This window comes from Lepisma saccharinum, chromosome 24 (genome assembly GCF_977018435.1).
Source record: "Lepisma saccharinum chromosome 24, izLepSacc3.1, whole genome shotgun sequence".
NCBI lineage: Eukaryota > Metazoa > Arthropoda > Insecta > Zygentoma > Lepismatidae > Lepisma > Lepisma saccharinum.
In genome coordinates, this window is record NC_139252.1 from 44,762,325 (window position 1) to 44,787,904 (window position 25,580).

General features: G+C 38.7%; 1 protein-coding gene across 1 annotated transcript in view; it reads left to right on the top strand.

The window, feature by feature from the left end:
- The first annotated feature begins 4,960 nt into the window (after positions 1–4,960).
- Positions 4,961–25,580, top strand: part of LOC145977947 (large ribosomal subunit protein mL62) — a 28,401-nt gene continuing 7,781 nt past the window's right edge. Inside the window, exons 1-3 of the mRNA XM_083110286.1 lie at positions 4,961–5,236; positions 10,751–10,796; positions 24,709–24,851. Coding sequence (XP_082966412.1) covers positions 5,087–5,236; positions 10,751–10,796; positions 24,709–24,851 — 339 coding nt within the window. The 5' untranslated portion in view covers positions 4,961–5,086. The remainder of the gene's footprint in view (positions 5,237–10,750; positions 10,797–24,708; positions 24,852–25,580) is intronic.

A 25,580-nucleotide genomic window follows, 5' to 3' on the forward strand; every position in this document is an offset into this window, starting at 1 on the left:
GCACAGGAGTCGCTGGTCTGCGCAGGTTGTTTTGCTTGTGGTTCCACTATAGCACTGATTACTTTGGAAAGAAAAAAGCTCTCTAGCTAATGATATTAACTTTATTGTACTTTATGAAATTTTAGTGCACAAAATTATGCTACAAGTAGAAATATGGACTTTGATAGTTCTATTCATACATGTAATTGATGCATTTTGAATTTGGTCCCACCATTTAACACTGATTGGACCCTCTAGTTGAGCCAATATGTCCATACATTACATATGTGTGTACGTATATAGCAGTACAGTGGCATGCCCAGGATGTTCGAAAGGGATGGGTTATGTATACTTTTTCTTGGTAGTCTGCCCCCATTTTGTCATATATTCCTACCTTTGATGTTTTTTTAGGAATACTGGGTTATAACCCCCTTGGGCACTCCTCTGTAGCAGTATGTTCCCAAAAATGTCAATTCAGAATAAATTTAAACCTGAGAAAAAATTAAATGTATCATTATCAACAATGGCATAACCTCAAATACTACATTAATCAAAAGATACATTTACAGAAAGAGCGGTTCTGCGTTCTTTGTCAAAGTTTTGTGTAATAAAATATGGTATCGAACACTATTCAAATTTTTAGTCTTGTTTTTCCCCCCCCCCTTTTTTTAAAGAATTCATTAAAAATTTGCAAACACCTCGTCAAAATTGTGGGTTTTGAGCATGGTTGATAAAGATCCAGGAACCCATAAATTCTACTGGGTTGTATTTGATTCCGCTTCAGGACTGGATCCTTTTTTCTCACAATTTAAATTCTGTCCAAGTTGCGTATTGTTTCATTGAAAAAAGATTCCTGGACCGTATCTAAATTGATCCGGAAAAAAGGTTCCTGGACCGAATTGGAATTCTTTACAGATAAAAAGGTTCTTTAAGGTCCAGAACCCATTTACGTTTGCTGATTTTCTCTCCTGGGCCAGAATTGGATTTATTTAAAATTTAACAATCTTGGTTTTGAGTTTTGCCATTCTTTTAGCAAATGACCGATATGTTTGTGAAACTTGTACAATATACACCTTGTCTACCTGTCCTGTCCACCTGGACAAAAAAATTGTGGAAGCTCGGCACGGAAAGGGCTGGTTCCTTATGCAAATATTGAGATATTTGACAAGTTACAACTTTTACTGTTAAGATTCATCCTTTCTAATCAATTTATCACAAAGTTGATTCAAATGTGTAAAATTGTTTTCAAGAAATCGTGTTACGAAGGAACCCCTGCTTTGTTCTCTCCAGGCTTCCAATGTAAGGGAGTTTTAACTTAAGCGCGTTGGATTTCTTTTTGCTGTATGTTTTAAAATAAGATTATTTTGTTCTTGCTGTGAAAACTATTATCAGAAAACTAACGGAAGAAATCTAAAATATCACAGCCTTTCCAGTCGGTAATTGCGTAAGTAAACGTAAAGACAAGATTGTTATAAAAAATGCGGGATTGCCCATTTTTGTGAAAAAGGCATTGTGCGAGATCTAAAACCAGAACATTTTAATATGGTATGTAAATGTAAGGGTGTAATAAACGTGACTGCTTCCCGTAAAATATCACTGCACTCTCCACGTTTCTCTTCTGTCTTTCTTTGGCGCCGTCAATAGCTTCAACACGTTGTTTTTTATATATATATTTGTTACATATTTGTTTTAATTAGTATTCTGCTCGTTCCGCCACCTGAACGCAGCAGCTAGGGCAGTGCAGTTACACCGGAAGAAGGCTCGGAAATGGCAGGTTTCAGAAGTTAACTCATCCAAATTAAATTAAACAGGTATGTGCCCTCTCTAAATTTAAAACATAGTTCACAAATAATTTGATTAAAAGTTTTAAAAGTATCTGTTTTATTTAATAACGTATTAATTGGTGCATTCTTCTCCAGCATAGCTATAGGCAGTGACCACACTACAGGGGGGGGGCAGGAACGACCCCCTATTCTCGTTCGACAATTTCTCTCTCTCTCTCTCTCTCTCTCTCTTATCTGCCCCCAGTAAAACGACAAAAATAAATAAATGAATGAATGCTCTTTTAGCCAAAATATGCTTTTTTGTGTCGTATGTAACGGAATAATAAAGATGATTGCCCCGAGAAAATACGATTTACCCCTCCATATTTTCTATTGCGCCGTCACTAGCTACGACATATTTTGATTTCTATTGTTCCCACATATATATTTTAATTTTAGTATTGTGAATCATATTCCACTGTGTTACCTCACGTAGCCACCCCCCCCCCCCCCACACACACACAAATCTACGATTTCAGTTGTAAGTTTTAGACTACGCTTGTCAAATGTCCACTTATATCTTTGTTTTTTTGAGCCATTTAAAAATAATCATTTCGCCCCTTCTTCTGGACGATGTTTTCCCACTGGAAGCCCCTTTGAAGATCGAGATCCGGGGCTATAGCCTTCCCAAGCCACCGCCCCCTCCAAATACTGTCCTGGCCTCATGAAAGAAAAATATATGTATTTATATGAAATATTAATTTTACTTGGCAGTTTCTTTTTTCGAACAGGAATAACTTCTAAATTTTAATAGCTTATAAATTTACACTAGCAATTTTGAGTAAAGGTTTTGCGTAATCCTAAAAGTACATTTAGAGACTGCAAGGTCAACTCTGGATATTTCAGATATATTAATAATTTTCAATACAACGTCTAGTAATAATTATTTGTTACTTCAATAACCTCCTCGCAAATGTTTCTCGCATATTAAAAGATAGATGCCATATGATTGTCATTTTCTGTTTATTTCCTTGTAATGCTGACCTCCATGGCGAAGTGGTTAGCACAACACTTTACGATGCCAAGGGTCCCGAGGTTCGAATCCCCGCCCGGGCATGGGCCTACTTTCCTTTCTTCAATTTCATCATATCATCACGCATCCTCATCTTTACGATTAGCCATATGTGACAGATAAGCGAAGTAAAATAAACTAAGTCTATTAATCAATTATTTTTTTAAACTCTTTAATTCTTCTTTAGCATGCTACGTTTTTGTTAAAATTATATTACGATTTGTAAAATGACGAAATTGTAAAGGAGAACACGCAACTTTATTTGTAGCGCATCGGTCAGAAAGTTTCAGGAATATGGATTTTCAAAATACATTTTTTCACATGTACTTTGCCCCCTTTTAAAAGTAGCGCGTTTTCATTTATGTTACTAATCATTAAAAGGATGCCTCAATACCATCTTGGAGGATGACAATTAATATTTCCCCCCTTCTAAAAGTAATAATATACTTTTAGAAGGGGGGATGACCCCGGCACTCAAAGATGCGTCAAAGTGGATGCGTAAGACTGCCCACCCCATGATAAATGCTAGACGCCGTCTGCTTCAGCCGAGCTCACTCCCTCTCTGGTGACGTCACGCGTTCGTGCAAGATCGGCAATCTTCGGATGGCTTTACCTAATCTCTATCTACCTTGATGTAGAACACATCCCAAGATGTGCATTTACTCCTCCTACTTTATTGACAAGATAGTCCTTCCTGCTAATCCCCTGCAATAGAGACACAAGCATCTACAAAACATCCCACCCTTTGGATGAGGAGGATCCAGAGAGAAAGAAAGGAGGAGATAAAAAAAAAAAAAGGTTGCGGGGCCAAAGGGAGAACAGAGGAAAAAAGAAAAGGGGAGCAGTGGAAGCTCTCTCTTTCTCTTCCTCCCCCTCCAAATGAGAGAGGGAAGAGGTGGTGGTTTCTTCCCATCTCCACCCCCTCTCGTTTTTTTCTTTTCGAAACTAAGGCGCCATTCTATTTGCATCGGGAGATAAGTGTCTCTCTCGCTAACCTCCATAGCGGAGTGGTTAGCAAGACTCCAGAACTCCCAGGTTCGAATCCCGGCATGGGCGTTGTTTGTGGGTGTCCCTTCATCAATTTCATTATATCATTCATCCTCATCTCCGTGAATAGCCAAACGTGGCAGAAAAGCTAGAAATAAACCAAATCAATCTATTTCTCACACGCACGTACAATAAAGAAAAAGATGGTGGAAAAAGAGAGCGAGCAAAACAGGAACACCCTAGAGGGAGAGAAAATGAGAATCTCTCTTATTCTCGCCTCCCACTAAGGAGAGAGAAGGCGGGGGTCCTCTCGGAGAGGGACACCCCCTTCGTTTTCCCTTGTCCCCAAATCCCTTTCTTTTCCGTTCGGGTGGTGGGAATCGGAAAGAGAAAGGAAGAATTGCCCTCTTTCTCGCCATATGAATCCCCGACATCGTCCCAGAGAGAGACTCGGGAATGCGAAAGAAGAGCACCAACCTACCGTTCCTCTGTAGGGTCTCTCTTTCTCTCGTAACTACCCTACACTTTTCTCTTCCTCTTGTGGAGGGGCCGCCCCCCGTGGCGGAGTGGTTATCACATCGGGCTACGTCGCCAGCGGTCCCCAGTTCGAATCCTGGCGTGGGCATGGATGTTTGTGAGTGTCCATACATCATAACATCACTCATCCCCATCTCATACACGCCATACCTCCGGTACCGAAATGGAACACATTCCAAGTAAAGGAAAGCCGAATCTATACAAAAGTCATGGCTCTTAACAAAAAACTTAAACCAAAACTTTTACGACACATGTGCTTACGAGTTGGATGGTTCACATCGCTACCGCCTTGAAATCGAGAGATCCCACTTTGATCCCCGGGAAGGGTACGGGAGCACAGGATTTGAATCCCGCTTTAAACTGCAGTCTGCAAACCAATGGAGAAAGTGAGTGTGCTAGCAAAGAATTTGCCAGAATAATTTCCTCCTATCGTTCCTTGGAACGTAATATTGTTTAATAACGACGATAAGAACCTCTACACTGAAGACCTATAAGAGGTCCCCCCCCCCTGCGCACGGATACAATACAGCTACTCTTTTCAACCCGTGAATCGAAACCACAGATTACAGCTGCAGTTGGCAGAAATAGCTGAATTATTCCATTCCGGTTGGGCATTGGCAACACTGAACTCACCTTCTTCCTGCAAAGTTTATTTACAAGTTTATTCTTCTTGGTAGTCTGCACTCGTGCAGAGAATTCTTTTGCATAATATCTCTATGCAAGCATTATATCTGTGCTATACTGAGTAATGTCAGTATCCGTAGGAAGATTTGGTGCGCTTGTGCATAAAAATAATTTGAAAACTCTCCTACTATTACAGAGACATGCCTTTCAAAGCAATCTAAGTTTGGAAAATATATATCCGAATTCAAGCTTAAAACTTTACACTCCGAAAAAGGTATTTATTTATTTCAGTATTACACTTGTCTTTGTAAGTATTAACTATTTAAATTGCATTATGTGCACGATTAATTTTTTCGACAGCATGACATTTCATGCATAAACATAGCGGTACCCTTGACCCTCTGTACCCCCTAGAGAACGTGAAATATCTTGCATGGTTTGTGAACGTTTTCAGTCTATTTTAGCTCTCGGAAATGTGTTATTGTGAAGTAAAGTACGCCTGTTACATTAGCACGTTACTTTACTGTGAAGCAGAACAGCCCAATGGCTTCACCCAAGTGAATGTAGCACCCAAAACGTCTTGTCACAACAGCAGCTATAATTTTACGTAGTTAGGTTAGGATTGGTATTGATATCTAGTTACTTTCGGCGTGTTCTTTCGCTATTTTAGTGTACATACAAACAGTGGTAAGAATTTACAATATAGAGAAAGTCTCCAATTTCGTTAATTTTCGGTATACTAACTAATTTTGGCCTCCTAATCACGAATCTGTTGTAAAAAACCGGGGGTCACGTCTGGAAATTGTACATTTTGATGAAAAATTGTTCGTTAGCGCTAAAAACAATCCACGGGTAGCCCCACAAACCATTGACGTTAGCCCCAAAAACCATCCACGGGTAGCCCCACAAACCATTGACGTTAGCCCCAAAATCCATCCACGGGTAGCCCCACGAACCATTCACATGAGGTTAGGTTAGGCCTGTTAGGTTAGGTTCCATTAGCACTCATTTCACCCCTAAATTCATCAAAAAAATAGGGATCGTACTAGAATTGAACATCATAAATCATTTTCTTGTAAAACAACAGCGTGGTTGGACACAATGACAGGAGATTACATTTTTGTTCGTAAAACTACGCATATACACCTATATATATAAAAAATTCAATCTGCTATTTTTCAAAATTTCAGATGTGACCCCCGTTTTTTTTTTAACAGATTCATGATTAGGAGGTCAAAATTAGTTAGTATACCGAAAATTAACAAAATTGGAGACTTTCTCTATATTGTAAATTCGCTCCCAAACAGTTTTGACAGTAACCGTTTAGTATATCGGAAACACATTAAAATCGGATATTTTGTGTTTTGCATGGTTCGTTCTTACCAAAAATGTATTGCGGAACATAGTTGAAGGTGCCATTATGCTTTTTACATGAAAACAAACACAATATGGCGGCCACATGTCGACTCATGTTCTGGGTATGCAGGGTTTCCAACCTTCTTCACCGAAAAATACCTACTATCGTGTTAGTTACCGGTGGAAATTGTACATTATGCTGACGGATAGCCCCATGACCATTTCCGATAAGGTTAGGCAAGCATAGTGAAAACAAAAGGGGTTGGAAGCACTGACAGGGGGTTATGTCATGAAACGTACGCTGCATCCGGTTTAGGTACGGGAGGCAAATGAAAACAATGGCGGTACTGGTGTGATCTCGCACAAACCCTTTTGGTAACAGTATTTTATATCGGAGACACATTTCTTCATTTACACAACAAACTACTTACGGAAATGAGTTTCTCTAAGGTTTATAACGTTCGTCAACTTATTTTCTTTCATCGTGGAATCTATTTGACCCGGAAATCATGTATTTTGCAAGAGAAATATCTCACCGATGCACAATTGCCGTTGCTTTCCTACGTGAACCAGATGCTCCATACGTTTGATGACGTAACCTCCTTTCTTTTTAAACTATGCTTGCCTAACCTAACCTTATCGGAAATGGGTCGTGGTGTTATCCGTCGGCTACCCATGCATAATGTACAATTTGCACACGTGACTAACACAATAGTAGGTATTTTTCTTGGAATAAGGTTGGAAACACTGCATACCGACAACGATAGTCAACCTGTGCCCACCATATTGTGTGTTAGGAAGCGAAAAAAGGAATATCAAAAACTACTCTTATGTGAAAAATTGTGTTTGTTTTCATGTAAAAAACATAATGGTACCTTGAACAATGTTACACAATTCGTTAGTACGAACCATGAAAAACGCAAAATATCGGATTTTAATATATGGAACTGGTAATCAAATCTCTCTATTATTTGTGTTTTCTGCATGCTGGAACCAATTTTATATTACGTAAATCTGTCAAGGGGGAGCAGTGGGTGAAAGGACCCACAAATGACTCACTGTTTTTATTATTAAAAAAAACAATTGTATGCACCCTAAAAATGTTTTAAAACACATATGCAAATATTTTTAACTAATAGATTTTAATATTTTATGTGACTTAAAATTTGTTTCAGGGTGCGGGATTCATAAATAACCGAGATATTTGATCCAAATAGAACCACACAAAACCACATATTACTCCTCTATAACATATGAACCAGAAACAACAAAAAATGTTAATGAACAACAATTGTAAATGAATAACAACAACAATATTCTTAAACTACAAAATTTTCATGGTTGACAAAATCTGCCGTATTTTTCAGAAACTTTCATATTAAAGCAAATTTTTCTTGGATCCTCCTGGCTCTCATATTGATATTCTGTTTCTCCCACGTATTTCATTAGCAATGAAGATGAGTTCATTCTGATAATATGAGCCTTGCAAAACTTCAAATTGACTGCAAGATCTTGCATGTTTTGCATTCAGCAGGTGTGTGTGATTGTGGTAAAAACAGGTAATGTAGTACGAAGATGGGTCAATATTTTCAGTGACTTAAGAAACAAACAATAGTAAGTTTTGAGCCCCCAAGTCCATTATTATGATACACTAAGGAGTTTTTGAAATTTGCTTGATAAATAGAAGTCTCAAGGTCTATTTTTAGACTGGAGTTTGCTACCAAATTGTACTTCAATGTAGGAAAAAGTCATACTTGTAGCAATTTGCCCATCAAAAGTATTATGGGACCCCAAACATAGTTAAAATAAGAGAGAGAAGAAGGAGGAGGGGACTTCTCAATTTTCCTATTTGGTACAATAATACTGCTGGTAGATGTAGAAGTTTGTGGAATAAAAAAAGGGGTCCTGGGTTCGATACCCGATGGAGGCACACAGTGGTTCAAATCCCACTTTAAACTGTAGGCCCGGTCCTGATTAGCCTTTCTGTGCATAAAGTGTACTTAGAAAACAACAAATCAATCATTTAAAATCAATTGTGGAATAAAATTGGAGTCCAATGCTAATTGTTAGGGCTTGGAAGTTGAAGACCTATAAATTGCCAAAAAAAGACCTAAAAACGGAATAAAGGACATATAAATGTGATCCAAATTAATAAATAAATTCAGTTTTAATTACATATACATATTTAATGAATAAAAAAAGTACAAAATTCTGGTGGTATGGAACACACAGTGCAAAAAACTATATGAATGAAATGCATCTTCTTTCAGTCCAAAGATGTTTTTCTCTCGTTTCAGGGATAGTTCAAATATATTTATTTATTTTTATTTCTTTACTACAGAAAGGATGCTTAAGAGGTGATGAATTGATGATGATTCGAATTGAGAAAGGGCAGTAAAAACGTAGTCGAAAGAAGGTGAAGTTGCAAAAAAAAGCCATTAAGACCTAAAAAAAAAAAGGGTAAAAAAGAACCAATAAGCCGAAAAAGGACAAATAAAACCCCCTTTTTCTGGCCTACAATGACCCAAAATGAACACATATTATGTTGGGCATCATCTATGGACACTAGGGGAAAAAAGGACTTTTCCTGAACTTCCGAGCCCTACCAATTGTATAAAATATACTATGACCTTGGACCCTGGTTTGAGATACCCATGGCTTAAGTGACATACGATTGTAGGTAAGGGTTAATATAACAATATTTTTTACTCATTTCTGTAGCTTCCAATTTTTTTACCCCTTGTAGAGGCCGACACACCAGTCTCTGGGATAAGATCCCAATTTTCGTCACCCTCCCTCTTAGCATTACTTGTTCTTGCCATTGTTGCCAATTCCTGGACACACTGGCACAAACATAATTGAAAGCAATTGAATAGTGCTCCAGTTCATGGTTCACACCGTTCGACAGGGATGTTAATGTGGCACTATAGCATGGCGTAATGCTTGCTTCTTCTATGCATTGCATTTTCATTGGCTAGTTAGTAACTAGTGTTGCCAACTGTATTAATGAAGCACTATTTCAATCACAGAAGGACAAAGTGACAGTGAGTTTTGTTAGATTGGAAGCACCAAAATAATATTTTAAGTACTTGGCCAGTTTGACGTTGTGTGGGTGTGAAAGTGCATGTGTTTGGTTAGTGAATGTTAAATTCCATAATGCCTCAAGTACTATTGTTCATATTTCATCACGTTATAATTGCTCAAAAGAAATAAATTATGTGGATGCATGAGAATTTCAACTCTCGGCTCCGGCACGAGTTCTTGTAGGAATTGTATGAAGGAAGCTGTTATTTTTGCTGCTTAATGCGATGCATATTGTTTTCTTTGTTAAAATTGGCATGCTTTGATTGCTGACAAGTTCATAACAAAAAAAAAAAAAAAGCCACACAGCTTATCGTGTGATATATGTACTTGTTATTGTTGCGGAAGCCGGCATCGTTTGTGAATGTACAACAAAGGCAGAGACTGTCGCCCACCACAGAGAGGCAATAATACTGCTTAAGGAGGGGTGTTTGTGGTCCAATTGTCAAGGTTTAACATATTCGCATCACATGTTATTAGTTTTCAAGCCAGTAGTAGTGTCAGTCGTGTATCACATGTCGGTGCAGTTCCAGTACCAGTGTGGCCGGGCTTATTGGGAGTGAACAGTTAAAATGCCAGCAGGTCCATTATGCAATGGAAAAATTAAAATTGTTTACTTTATTTGAAATCACACAAATAATGAAGCACTATGAAGAAGTCTTCTTTGCATCATTTTGGGTAATTTTACGCATGTGTTAGTCCATATTTAGCGAAGTTTTAGTTATATGTATGTACATATAAAGCCACTTATTAGCACATATTAATCCCAGCCCTGGTTATAATGCATGGCGTTTAGAACTCAACGTTACATAGAGCTCTTTAATTTCCTGTGGCTCGGAGATTTTTCTATTTGTTCAGTTAGCAACACTGGTTCTCGCATTGTGTTGTACCGCTCGTGGGTCAGATTCTATTTCCTTGTTTGTCATGTATTCTTGTCTAGTGATCATAAAGCACATAAGTACAACAGTTTGTGGAGGAGGCAGAGTAGTACAGTCACAGTAGTACAATGCCACCTACACACATGAGATCAGGTTCAATTCCTAGGGTAGTCCATCTCAGTGGGAATGTATGTGAACATGCCCCTGCATAAAGTGGCTCTGTGCTTCACTCAGTCTCTAATGTCATGGGAACCTGAAGGTAGCCAGCGCATGGTGCTGATCACCACCTCTACCAGAGCTGTGTGGGATCCCTACCTCCACTTTCTCTCCCTCTCCACATGCCTTAATGGCATGTTGCAATGTGTAGGGGAAGGCTTTACAACAGTTTATGGTGAATGAGTGTCATTTGTTCTTTGCTAAAATTACTTGTATGTATTAAGTTATTATTTGGGCTTATTCATTACTTTTTTCAGGTCCCTGTGCAAGCATCAGAGACATTTGGAGGTATTATACCAATCGGTAGGTTCTCAGACTTTGAGTATTTGCTATGTAATAAACTAAATAAATGTGTCCAGGGGTAGAAAATAGTCAGGAAAGTTAGTAAAAGTCAGTTTTTACATCTTGGTCACTTTAAAAAGATTGTCGACAAGCAACAGTAAATATCCTAGAACCGTGGGAATGAATGTAGAAGTAAATCAGAATCTTAGTAGAATGCATTTAGGGACTTTGTTTTAATGCTAAGGGAACCAAACGTAACCACGAAAGCATATTGTCTGTAGATTCCTTCCATGTAACACCATGAAAGAAACTAGCACCTCTGGGGATGATGCCATATTGAATACCTTACCATAGGGCTGGAACAACAGATACAGCAACAAATTTGTATATGATACAAGTCCTTTAATTCACTTGGAACTATACAGTAATTAAATGTGTTTGCACACTGATAAAATACACTAAAGCCCACATCCGATAGGCTAGCTGAAAAAATGGCCTTTCTGCTGCCGCGAGCAAACATGCATCATGCTGCTGTGTTAGAATATCACAGTCCCAGAATTGCACGTTCTTGAAAGAAGCTCCCAGCGGGAGTAAAATAAAAACAAATGACGAGCGGAAAGCAATACTATATACAATCTTCAACATTCTCCCCCCCCCCTCCCTTGCGCAGCATCCAAACTAAATCATGAAAGTTCAATTGATCTTCCCATCTCGAAGAGGCACAATCTTACTGAGAGCCCTTCGGTACACTCCATCCTTGGTGCGAACCACGGCTACACGAACTAAATTGTCTTTCCCTGGAAACACTTCTTCTATAATGCCCATTTTCCAGGATAATGGGGGCAGGTTGTCTTCTTTCAGAAGCACAAGTAGTCCTGGTTGCAGGTTGGGCTGCGTGGTTGTCCACTTCTGACGCTGTTGCATACCATGAAGATAATCTCGGGACCAGTTTTCCAAATCCTTTGTTGAAACTGTTGAACTCGTTGCCACCTGGAAAGTCTATTTTCCTTGAGATCAGTTAAGTCTGGTTGAGGAAAGGAAGTTAGTGGACCACCAATAAGAAAGTAGCCTGGAGTGAGGTAATTAAATTCTTCATGAAAGTCAGGTAAGGATGTAAGAGGTCAAGAGTTTAAGCAAGCTTCGATTTGGCACAAAAGAGTTGACCGCTCTTCGTATGTCAGTACAGCATTCTTGGCGACTCTACGAAGATGGTACTTCATGGATTTTATGGCGCTTTCCCAGACATCACCGAATGATGGGCTGCGTGGAGGTGAGTTTTTCCACTGAAAGTTTTCGTGTGCTGCATACCTTTGAATGTCTTCACTGAATACTTGTGATTGAAATAGCAATTGAAGTTTTTGAAGTTCATTCTTAGCTCCTTGACATGTTGTAGCATTATTGCTGATAATGGTGGAACACTTGCCTCGCCTTGCTGTAAAGCATCACAATGCTGCTTTTAAAGCTTCAGAAGTAAGGTCTGTTACTAGCTCAAGATGTATTGCTCTTGTGGCTAGGCACGTAAAAAGAGCGATTTTACTCCTGATTGACCCTAGTTTGATGACGTATGGTCCGACATAGTCTATGCCCACATGATTAAATGCCTTGCTAAAATTCTTCCGCCCAGAGTTTGGACTTGGAAATTCTATTTTTGTCTTTTCTGTCGAAAGTTAGGGAGGGTCACGTGAACCGCTGAACCAATCTGTTTTGACCAGTTGTCGTGGTGCGGGGGACTTCTCGTGGTATTCTGCGTTGTCAAGTGTATGCCTGACAGCAAAAGTTCGGCGTTATTGTGCGGTTTCTTTGTGCTTTTTTTTTTGTATCTGTGATTTTTATACTGAAAGATGATGAGCCTAACGCGAATACACTGGCGAAATCGGAAGAAAAAAAAGTTGTCGGGCATGGTATTCCTCTGTGTGGCCAGACTCGTGAATTAGTATCTGCAGTGCGAGTTTATTTTAAAAATGAAAGAGATAATAATAGCCCCTTGATTCCATTTAAAAAAAGTGATTGGGAGAACAGCAGCTGCTCTGGGAATTATCAGAACGTCCGTGATATCCATCGGGAAGGAAAAGTCCCGCTTAATGGAAACAGACGCATCATAACATGCTATAGTACCACTGGAGTAAGCAGGATTTTATTTCGGAGGGTTGGAATTGTAAATGGGGATGTTACAAAGCTGCATTTTTCCCCGTGGGGCGGAATAAGTAATAAAACATTTCATAATTATTAGAGTTGAACGGATATCCACACCCATGCTGATTCTCTTACCTATCTCACCGATACCCTTGTTTGAAAATGACGCGTATTAATTAAAAGCTGTTTAAAATATTGACTAATATTAGTGTGTAAGTAAATACTTCCAATTGTGTGTATCAATTTATTAGGGTTGTGCTTTAAACGTAAGAATTACATCAAATTCTGAAAATACTATTACGTAATCACAAAATACACTTTTCCATACAACATTGGTTCAAAATAACGGAAACTTGGAATTATGCATAAATTCAAGGACACCCTGAAAGTGCTTGCTGCATATTTGCAAGCCTCGCGAAAGATTAAAATGTTGGAAAAGTATCGGCCGGTGTCGGTAAATATAATCCAACCGATATCTTCCGATACTGATACCACGGTTAAAAGTGGTTTAAAGACAAAAATGATATTTGGGAGGTTGATTTAATTATATTAAAATGGCATTGCAAAAGAGGCCTAAAGGTGGAAATGAACGTGTGTTTGCTATAATAATTTTCCTCAACAAAAGAGAACATTTCACAAAATGTACACCATGCATAACTTAACTTACTGTGCCATGGCAATTAAATAATATGTAGATATTGCAAGTCACATGTGAATGGGGCATTGCAAACAAGAAATCTACTGTTTCCAAATAATCACTGACAAAAAAAGAAGGCACGTAAAATATTTACCAGTATGATTACCGTTCATGCATATGTTTCTGACGTTTCTGAATGGTTGTGTTTTTGTTTTGTACAAATATTTTTCAAAGAAAAAATATATATAACACAATACGATATTTTATATTTGATTTATCATAAATGGTAAAAAGGACAAGTATACTGTTAGACAGTATCCTCAAAACTTGTACGAATGTACCGTGCAAAGAATAATTTCCGAATGCGTGGTACTGTGTTTTACAAACAAATATGCATACTTTTACAATGTTCATGCACGAAACTACATTACCAGAAACAGCTTAGGATTAAGCTTTTTTCTTAATAAAACATACATGTGTAGTACGGGACTTTACATTATGTTTGGTTATTCATTATGTGATGAAATTGTAGTCATTCAGAAAATGTACCTTGTACATGGAACGGTTGATTAATATGATATTTGACATTTGATTTATCATAACTGGTAAAAAACAAGTGCACTTCCAATCAATTTACAATTCACTATTTGATATCGCTGTGTAGACAACAATGAAATTAATATAAAGTATAAAGGATGGATAATATTGAGTAATCTGAACTCGACGTGCCATTTCAACTGGCGAGCAAAACGAAATATGCCACGAGAAGTAACTGGACCCTAAAATTTGATTGCAGTGCAGATGTTCATACGAACAGTCTCCACAATACCCTGAATTCCAACCCTCCGCAATAATTCCGAGTTTTCGGCTCATCGCCCCCCCCCCCCTACCCACCCTCGAGAGAGTCCACCCCCAAAAAGGCCAAGCACGGCGAAGTCGGTTGCCGCGGTGTAGCAAGCGAATGCGTGGGTCTCCGCCTCCCTGCCTCTGCCTGAAATGCAAGCGAGCGAAGGGTGCATGTTGACAGGAAAAGATGTCCTGTACGACTGGACAAAAAAAAGACGTTTGGCAACACTGCTTTCTCCCCTTTCACACTAGCACAAGTGGAGACGAAAAATCTCGGGTTCCTCAAGTCTAAACTCTAGCCAGAGCGACTTTAGGTGTAACTCTGATGGATGGGAGCTGTCCCATTAGCTGTTGTGCTGCGGATGCCTTCAAACAATAACAAGTTAACACTGATGAATGATTTGCTTAATAACTTGTCGTAATCTAGGTATCCAGTACCATTCTCGAATGGATGAGATTAACAACCAGGCACGGAGCGTCCATGTAAGCCGGTCATACAGTTTAATACATCTAGTAAAATGTATGTAATTATGTGGCAAAATTCCTAAACAAGTTAAAAGTTCAACTCGGGTCAACACCAGTGTTCAAGATTCTGTTTGTTAGATTGCAACACTTCAGCACAAGGCGGCACAGCACATGGGAAAACTCCCGCCTTCTGCCTGTGGGAAGCTGTAAGCCTTCTGAATTTTGCCTTACAAGTTGCTGACCGCGAGCGAGCAGTGCCTACCCTCCTTCTCTCTGCCTACCCTATCTGCGTGGAGAAGAGCGGGCCAGAACCCTAGGTCTGTAGACCTTCGGTCAGAGGCTTACAGCAGCGTTGCAAACCTCATGTTTAGAAAAAGTGTTGTTCAGGGACGTCCGCAGTATTTCTTTCCACCAGGGAGGATTAAGCAAAGTATTTTTTCCAGGGGATGAGGGTAAACTAGGCATATTTCCCCCTCAATAGAGTTGCCTCCTCAGAAGATACTAATTCAATTTGAAGTTTAACATTTTTCTGCAATGCCCTTACAATAATTAACATAATTTGCTGTGACTGAAATGAAATTCTATGTGTGAAATATATAATTTATGGTTGACATTCATTTTTCAGGAGGGGCCTCCCCTCCTTACCCTTTCCGAACATCGATGGTGTCGTTTATAGTCTGAAATTATGCTACATGCTACTATATTGTTCTAGGCTCTATATATTATTAATATTAATTTATAAAGAAAACAATAATTTATTATTTTCCGAAGACTAGTTTCAAGTTCAATTTATGCATCTATTTTAGAGTTTTAAAATTGCATTATTAATTAGCTACATACTATAGTTAAGTAAAATATGGAATTTCTTCTGTATAATATAAATTAGAATGGTTCAACCAACGGGGTGGGTTCGACGTTAACATGAAAAGATTGAGAAAACTCACCCCACGACTATATCTCCAACTGTCCAACGACTTCTTACTTGTGCGATATTTAGCACCATTATGCTTGAGTGGCATCACTGACTAACCGTGAATACGGGCCAGCGAGACACCGATTGCCCTGCAAGAGGAAAGAGCTACAGCGTTGTCAGGTTTTAGCCAGGAAACAGTGGAAACTGGCCAGATGTGCATTCTGTAGTAAGGCGATCTTGATATTGCTGGCGTCTTAGCAACTCACATTGTTCAAGACCACACTTGACAAAGACCAATAAGCATATCCCCATGAAGGAAAGATCGGAAAGCTTGCAACCACCGCACCACCTCCCCTCCTCACTTCAAGAACTGTATGCAGTGCACTCAGTCAAAGAGTAGCAGACGACTTTCTAAGTCTCTATCGTAATTGCAGCATCTGGCAACTATGTATGAAGAGGTGGTTGCAAAGGAAATTTGAGACGGTGGTGTTTCAAGGAGTTTTTTTTTTTACAGGAAAAGGGAATTTTGAAGCAAAGAAACTAACAGGAATGGGAAAAAGAGAAACACCTAAAATGAGCAAAAAACGAGAAAATGAAAAAATATAATAATATATACATTAATGTGTTAACACTTGTTTTTGCTTGTAGGATTAGTATATACATAGGAAATATTAAGATCTCTGGTTTTAATTTGAACTCTGCTTGTAGTAATTGAGCTAAATAGTGCAAAAAGTTGTTTTTTTAAGTTAAATGTTTGATGAAAACTTAAGATTGAACCAGTTTTGCAAATTATCATATCAAATGTGAACGAAATATCATTCATTAATTACATAGTACGTAATTTAAACACTCTCTGAAAATGCACGAAAAGCTTATTTATGGTCTGTCTCTCTTTTACACTCCCCTTAGAAATCACTTACATCTCCTTTGATAGAAATTTCTATATAAACTTCTACAATTAGTGAGCATTTATTTTATATTTTATTTTTGAATTTATTTTCTCTCTCTCTCTCTCTCTCTCTCTCTCTCTCTCTTTTTTTTTTTTTTACGGATTATAGGGAATTTTAAGGCCAGAGAGGGAATTTATTTTTATTTCCAAAATGGATATTTCACTCTGAGTCCAGAATATCACTGCTTTGGGCAGTGGCTGCTTTTGGGTTTGGTTTGTTTCCCCTTTCTTGTTGTGTGCATCGTTAAATTCTCTTGTTTTTTTTTTTTGTTTTTTTTTTTGCGAATTCCATCTATTGAAAAGTGGGCGGTGTGGTGCAGTTGTCTCTGTACTGTGGTGTGATACGAACTGCATTATGGAAGAAAACGAGTGTGATTGTGTGGTGGAGAACTTGTAAAGACGCCGTTTTCCAGCAAGAATTTTGCTGCAAAGAAGAAACTTGTGGATGTAGGTAGGTCCACTCGTCCTCTAGGAGGCATGGTAACGGAAACAAAAAATAAAGTGCGCCGGTTTTGTGACTCATGGTACGAAGCTGATACTTGGTTATGTGGTTGTAAAAAGTATTCAGCGTTGTTGAAATTTGGAAATACTCGAATTGAAGATTGTTTAAACCTTGCCTTCAAATTAAACCGAGAGAAACGCAACGAAAAAGTCAAAGCAAATAGATACATCGTTGGTTGTTTAATCGACACTGCTTGTTTTTTGGCGGAACAAGAGCTCCCTTTCAGAGGTCATTTGGAGGGTTCAGATTCAAACAATAGAGGTAATTACGTAGAAATGCTTCATTATAGGGCAAGCTATGATGAAAAACTACGTCATCATTTGGAATCATCTACAGTTTTTGCTGGCACTTCTCACGATATCCAAAATGAGTTGATTGACGCAATTGCAACTTTGATGATGAACAAAATAAAAAGTGAAGTGAAAGAAGCATTATTTGTGTCTGTCATCGAAGATGAAACAGTAGACGCCTCTCAGATATCCCAACTTTCATCGGTGCTACGTTATGTAACTTCAAATGGTAACGTAGAGGAGCGGTTTAAGCGGTTTTAGGATGTCAGTGGGGATCGCACGGCTGCTGCCCTGGCAGACCATGTTTTTGGTGTAATAAATTACTTCCAGTGTGGCGAGAAATTAGTCGCTCAAACCTATGATGCAGCAGCTGTCATGGCTGGAGAACACAATGGTTTGCAAAAGTTGATAAGAGACTGGTATAAGACAGCGCTGTTTGTCCATTGCTATGCTCACAAGTTAAACTTAGTTCTCAAACAATTTGTGGAGGGCATCAAAGAATGTAAAGTATTTTTTGAAACTTTGTCAGCTTTTGCAGCATTCTTTTCTAAATCTTCAAAGAGGAAAGCAGCGCTGGACAAAATGGTAAGCAGACGTCTGCCATCAGTTGCTCCTACTCGATGGCTCTATGCAGAGAGATTGGTTGAAGTTGTTTCCCAGTTGAAAACAGATCTAATTAATTTCTTTGAATCAGTGATACAGAACCAAGAGTAGTGGGGTGGAGAAACGCATCTCTCTTCTCGTGGATATTTTGCTACAAAATACTTTTCGAAATTTTGCAAACCAGAGTGAATGACATCGGCTACTGTACTCGAAAGGTAGAAGAGTATCAAAGTTTGTTGAGTACTAAGAGGGAAGACTTTGAAAAAGTGTGGTCCGAAAGTGACAGTGCCAGGTTGGGAGAAGAACACTTAAAGGTGCCAAGCAAAATACAGAGAATTGTTCTCATCAGTAATGAGAGCAAAGCTTCTTATCGAAGACTTTACTATGAAATTATTGACACCATGAAAGTCCAATTAGCCAACAGATTCTTCGATATCCAGAAACTAGAATTTCTCTCCTTGCTAGATTTTGATAATTTTCAAAATTATTCTCTGAAATTTCCAATAAATGCTTACGAATCATTATTGAAATCATATGGACGATATTTTGATCCTCTAATTTTGGAAACAGAACTTACTGCTATTTATTCGTCGCAGGAGTTTTTGAAACCTTCAGTGTTAGACCTCCATAAATATTTAATTTCAACAAACTTGTGCAATGCTCTTCCGGAAACAACAAAGCTTTCTGCCTTAATTTTAACCATACCTGCAACTAGTGCATCTGTTGAAAGAACATTCTCTGCCTTGAAGAGGATACACACCTACCTGCGCAGCACACAGACCCAGGAGAGACTTACTAAGCTATCGCTGATGGCAATAGAGAGAACACTCTTGAAGGATTTAAAGAAGAGCCCTACCTTCCATGATGCTGTGATTGACGTCTTTGCCGAAAAAAATCGCTGCCTGGATTTGAACTACAAGTTGTAATGGAACAGTAGCATGTAAGAGGTATGTTTATTTTAAAATTCATTTAGATAAGAGGTTCTGAATCGAACTATTTTCGTTCTATATTTTACCTAACTTTGCATATTTTTTATTGTTAGGTTACTCATAGATAGGAATAAGACTGACGTAATTATTAGTTCTCCTCTCAATGTATTCGATACCTGGTGGAGGCACATAGTGGTTCGGATCCCACTTTAAACTGTAGGTCCAATCCCGATTATACTTAATGTGCATAAAGCTGACTTAAAACACCAAATCAACCAACCATTCCTCTCAATGTAGAAAAACACAGCCTAGCAATGAAAACACCACGCTCATGGATGTTTCCATAACTTTTAATCTGGTGTAGTGTCACTTTGTTTTTAAGGGGTGTAAGGTTAAATTTAGTGCAAAAATTAGGCTTTTATGAACAATTCTAGGGAACTGAAGAAATTGGAAAGGGGGGGGGGGTCATTTTGCCAGCCCCAAAATAAGCACAACAGGAAATAGCCTTCATCATGCTAGGCTTACACTGTTGGAAAGCTCACGCTCCGCCACTGTTAACAACTGTGGTGTGCTGCGTGCATCAGTCGTTCATGCTCTGATGCAATTAGTAGACAGGCAAAGTGACTCTTTGGATGCAAAATGATTTGATGCTTGCTGCTGAATTCCAAGTTGCTATTTTCTAGCCTACCTCCGACACGAAGAATTCCCTGATTATCCATAAAGGAGTGTAAGTCCTTGAGGATAATTTTGTTGGATACTTGCCCTTTGGCAGTGAGATCATTTATCTCTTGATGAAAGAACGAAATTTGTGTCATAATGATGCACGTTTGAGTGGCATCTTCAATGTCAATTGAAGTAAGTGGATAGCATTGTTTGTTACTTGCATTTTTACAATTGTGAATGAATCTTTTACAGAGCGCTACAATCCTTAACAATTTGAAAAATGTAGAAAAATTGTTTATTATTGCCTCTGATTGCAGATGAGACACCAGTGTGGTTACAGGGAGTTTTCGTTGTTCAGGAACATCTTTGTTGTTAAGACTTGTGTCAAATGATGATGATGGCCAGCACGTTTCATTTTCTTACAACCAAGCTGGACCATGAAACCATAGCGAATGATGATGAAGATCTTTAGGTTTAAATCTGCTGGATTATCCTTGGACGAAACATGTCTCCATTGATAAGTTTGAGTAAATTCTTGAATTTGCGCTACTCTGTTGGATACAAAAGGCTTAAATCTGCTTGCTGGCGATCTGAGCCATGCCAGAACTATTTGTGAATCTGTCCACAAATAAACATTGTCAATATTAAGTCTCAAAATTGTCAGAGTCTTGTTTAGTAATTTGGCCAATAAGACTGAAGCGCACAGTTCCAATCTAGGAAGAGTGGTTTTCCTGAGGAGAGTTTCTCCACAGAATGCATTGCAGTGGCCTGTCCTCAGGATGTATGTGTATGATTCTATACATTTTTGTTACATCAGAAACTAATGCCACCTTGTGAGTTCGAAATCTCAGAACAATGGAAAACAAATCTTCCTGTATGGTAAATCCAACCATTTGTATGCTATTTATTGATTCACCGCTTGTTGATGGCGAACTCCCATCAAAAACAACATGTATTTTCGTTGTACTGGAATCCTTGAAAACACAATGATGCGGAATGAAAAATTTTGTGCCGTCATTCGTTTGTGCATCATTTAAATTTCCTATGGGCTCCCATGTGTCCCAACTGGTAATATTCTTGCATAAATTCTGTATAATCAGCCTTTAATTGTGGTTGACGTTGAAGCCTCGTTTCTAATTGGTGAAATCGAGTTAATGCCGAGTGTGAGGAGTAACCTAACACTGAACGATCCTTACATAATGGCAGCCTGACCGTATAACGGCCACTTTCATCTCGTGTTACATTGTGCTGAAAATGTTGCTCTTCAAGCAATTTCTTCTGGTGATTGCAGTTTTGTGTGGATCTCCTCAATGATCCAGAACTGTTGCAGTTACGAGCTGAGAGAATCTTCCTTTCTCGTGAAAAATGACCTAGTAACACTGTTGCTAGAAGATGTTGCTGGAATCTTCCCTGCAATAATCCATCCAAACTCTGTATCTTGAAGAATGGGGAAATTTCCTGGTTTTGTTCTCTTTTCAGGCTTCATGATGGTAAAGAAAACCTCTGCACCAAGCAGAATCTGTATTTTGCCCGGCGAACAAAAGTTTGGGTCTGCTAAACGAATATCTGTTGGAATTTTCCATTCAGATGCATCAACCTTTTCTGAAGGCATTAGTCCTGTGATGGTTGGCAACACTGAGCACGAAATACTTGTCGTAAAATTGCTATTATTAGATCTCAGACGGATCTCTACTGAATAACTCAATTCAGCTGAGGAATTGCTGATTCCCTGAATGGGAACTCGATGCTTCACTTTTCGAAGACGATTACTTTGAACAACATCTTCAACAATGAAATTATTCTGACTCGCCGTGTCCAAGAGACCATGACAATTGACCCAATTGCCTGCTATATCTTGTACTTGAATAATTGCCGTAGCAAGTAACACCTGTGACGCACTTTTCTGCTTAATTGAACAATAAGAAACTTGAGGTGCATGATCTGAATGCTATGAAGAATCGCTTGTATTATTTACCATTGATGGGTTCACGTGACCTCCAGATGACGTTTCACGCTGCTGGTTTACATTGAATTTACCTTCATCTACGTGAAGTAAAGTACTATGCTTCTGATTTCATTGGTTGCACGCTCCATATTTACACTGTGCCGAAACGTGATTATTGCTGCTAAGACAGTTAAAACATACGTGATTCTCACGTAAAAATTTATACTTCTGTGAAATAGCTTTCTTAAAGGCTTCACACGAAAATAAGCGATGTTGGTTTGCTTTACAAAACATGCACAATGAAGAATCTGTTGTAACATATGACTTCGAAGATTGTTGAAATTTAGCACTGTACTGTTTGTGCATATTTGTAGATGATTTTGTTGCTACCTTGTTACCTTCACTCGTAACTGGATTAATCTTTTCAAGAGCCTGGCATCTGTGCTCTAAAAAACTAAAGAGCTGATCTAATGTGCTAAATTCAGTATCATTACTTTCTAGTTCAAATGCTCTTCTCGTTGCAGGATCGAGATTTGAAACAAGATGCTGAACTAAAATTATTTCAGTTAACGACGTGTCGTCAGCTGAAATAGAGCTAACTGCAGTGTTCGTAAATGCACAAAGTTCCTGACAATTCTCCTTCACAACTGGATTGATATGTAAAATATCATTTACATGTGAGACTGCAATCAACCTTTTATTGTCGTATCGCTCATTGAGTTGCTCCCAAGCAATAGCGTAATTTGCTTCTGTCATTGGCAAATTTTGAATTAGATGTAAGGCCTCGCCTTTCAACGATATGTGCAAATACTGAAACTTCTGAACATTTGAAATATCTACATTGTTGTGTATCAGCGACATGAACGTGTCCTTGAAAGACACCCACTGCTGCGTGTAATTACCGCTAAAATGTGATAATGCAATTGCCGGCAGTTTCACCTGCATATTTGAAGTTTTAGATACACATTTGTTTTCTACACATGTTGCTTTATCATGGTTGTCAATTAATGTTTGCATCTGTGACTTTAAATCAAAATACATTTCTTCGATTTCATTCCTTTCCGCATCGTGCTCACCCTTGGTTGTTTCTGATTCTATTGTGTCGAGCACGCTTTCCAGTTTACTCCAGATATCATTTACATGATCCACGTGGGTTTTTAATTGTTGTATTTTAGCTGAGGAATCGTCGTAAGTACTGACATACGATTGAATGCGTATAAGTTTCCCTTTGTTGGAGCTTTTTTCTTTGATCAATGCTCTTACATTTGCCATGCTTGCTGAGAAACGAAACTGAATGCAGATATAAACACAAGAATGCATGAAACAATGAAGAAAAAGGAATGTTATAGGAAACCAGACTTTTGTACTCACCGCTGCCAAAGCTAACACACTTCACGGGGAGTTGATTGTGTTTTTCTCCGCAGAGCTTCATTGTTGATTCCGAAGAAAATCGTAGAACGGAAGAAAAGTTCAAGGTCAGCTATTGCTTCATGCGTTCGCGAACGAGAGTTCCTGAAACAGCTGATTCCACCGTACCGTGACGATTAATGGTACTGTAATCGCAACTGAGTTCAAGGTCACTGCAAAATGCATTGAAACAATGTTTGTTACGAAAGTGCGGAAAACCTGTATGCGTGCAAACCAAAAACACTGTTTGTTCTGTAACACTATCACAATTAGCACTGTCACAACTGATGATCACTGACCTGCACGAAACAAACTGTTACTATATCCGGAATGCGGAGGACCATAAATGTCTGTAGATTCCTTCCAGGTATCACCATCAAAGAAAACTAGCACCTCTGGGGATGATGCCATATTGAATACCTTACCATAGGGCTGGAACAACTGATATAGTAACAAATTTGTCTATCATACAGGTCCTTTCACTTGGCATTATACAGTAATAAAATGCGTTTGCACACTGATAAAATACACTAAAGCCCACATCCTATAGGCTAGCTGAAAAAATGTCCTTTCTACTGTCGCGAGCCGACATGCACCATGCTGCTGTGTTAGAATATCACAGTCCCAGAATTGCACGTTGTTGCAAGAAGCTCCCAGCGGGAGTAAAATTATAACAAATGACGAATGGAAAGCAGTACTATATACAATCTTCAACACATATATTGAACAAAACCTTAAGTAATCGCTAAGACTCCACAGTATGTGTTAACAGACGTACATCGAAATCGAACCATGTCATTCGTAGCATGATGAAATCACAATAAAACAAAAGGAACTTGGGCCCATGACTGCAATTGGTGATTTTGTTTGTTTGTTTTTGTAACTGCATTGTGAGGGATACATGATGCCTTCTCTGTGAAAACCAAACACATGGGGGAAGGCTTCTGACAAAAATAATGTTTGTTCAAAACCGTATACAACACAAATTATAAAAAAATGACACTAAAATTGTTTGTCATGTGACCTAACATGGGACAAAAACAGTTATTTTGTTTTTGATGTCTTGTGGATACTTTCTGGGCTGGAGACACTGTCTACATGTGCATATTGGTGATAGGATGGCAGGATTGATTTTCCATATGTATTTCTAAACCATGCAAAAAGTATTAGTATTGCATATTCTTTAATCAGAGAGTATTAGTATTGCATATTCTTTAATCAAATAAGAGTGGCCGCGGTGGCTCAGTCGGTAACGCATCTGACTACCATGCTCAAGGTCCCGGGTTTGATCCCCGGCCGGTTCAAATCCGGGAACTTTTCTAACGGAAGCAGCCTTGGTGCCCACCCAGCGTCGAATAACATGGGTACCTGGGGGAAACCCTGGGGGGTAAAGGTGGTCAGGGGCGTTATGCTGATCACATCACCCCCACTCATGACCGGATCAAGAATGAGTGGGGCATTACCCCCACACCCCCTATACGCCTTCATGGCGTGGTGCTAAGCACAGGGGAACACTAGTTTTTTACTTTTTTTTAAATCAAATCAGCAACCAATATGCTGTAAATTTTCACTTTTCCGTGTTTTGATTTGATGTGGAATGTCCCAAAGGTGTAGTAGATGTAAAATAAATAGAAAAAATCTTTAATTTCAGATAAGTTGCAGATAACTTATAGCAGAAGCAGTGGTCCAGGGGGTCAGAATGTAAATACAGTGAATACAAAGGTCGATCTCCGCTTCCATGTGGAATCTGCTGAATGGCTGTCTGATGATACCAGAAGGAAGTTGATAGAAAAGGTGATTACTTCTTTACAGCATGTACAGGGTGGTGATAAATTAGTCACAGGATAACAGATCAAAATATTTTTACTGTAAAAAGTGCTTAGAAAGAAACGTCATTACGTTAGTAGACTCAAACAGTTTTTAGTGAACATGTTCCCCTCATCAATAAACCTCTACGTGGGCACCCTGAGTAGTGTTCACAACACCAAGCCTATTGGCAAATTCACTCCACATGATGCAGATCATGCTTATTGTTATCACAGACTCCTTGATCCTGGTCATTTATGTCCGGCACGAGTCTAGGGGGAATGGGCATGATATAGGGCTGTCGCACCTACCTGGGAATACCTCATTGAGACACACATTCACTGTAATCTCCCAGTGCATGGGGTGCGATATTCAACTGAAAACTCACATTTGACTTCATTGTTCGAAACTCATTTATAGACACTTTAATTCCTTTATAAATACAAGGTGGTTATAATTAAAGTGACGGTGTTCAGAGTGGTACAGCACGGGCTGTAATGAGAGTAGCAGTCTGAAACTTCGTAGATATGCTAATGAAGCAATGCGCTCGCGAATTATGCAAAAAAAAAAAAAAAAAAAAAAAAAAAGTTCCAATTCTCGCCACCAGGGTAAAAAATGGCGCTGTAAGCAGTCGAAACGTGGTATAGTTACAGGAAAAACACTATAAATCGCAGAAAACAATACTCTTTGTAATAAAATATCGCTACAATTTCACTA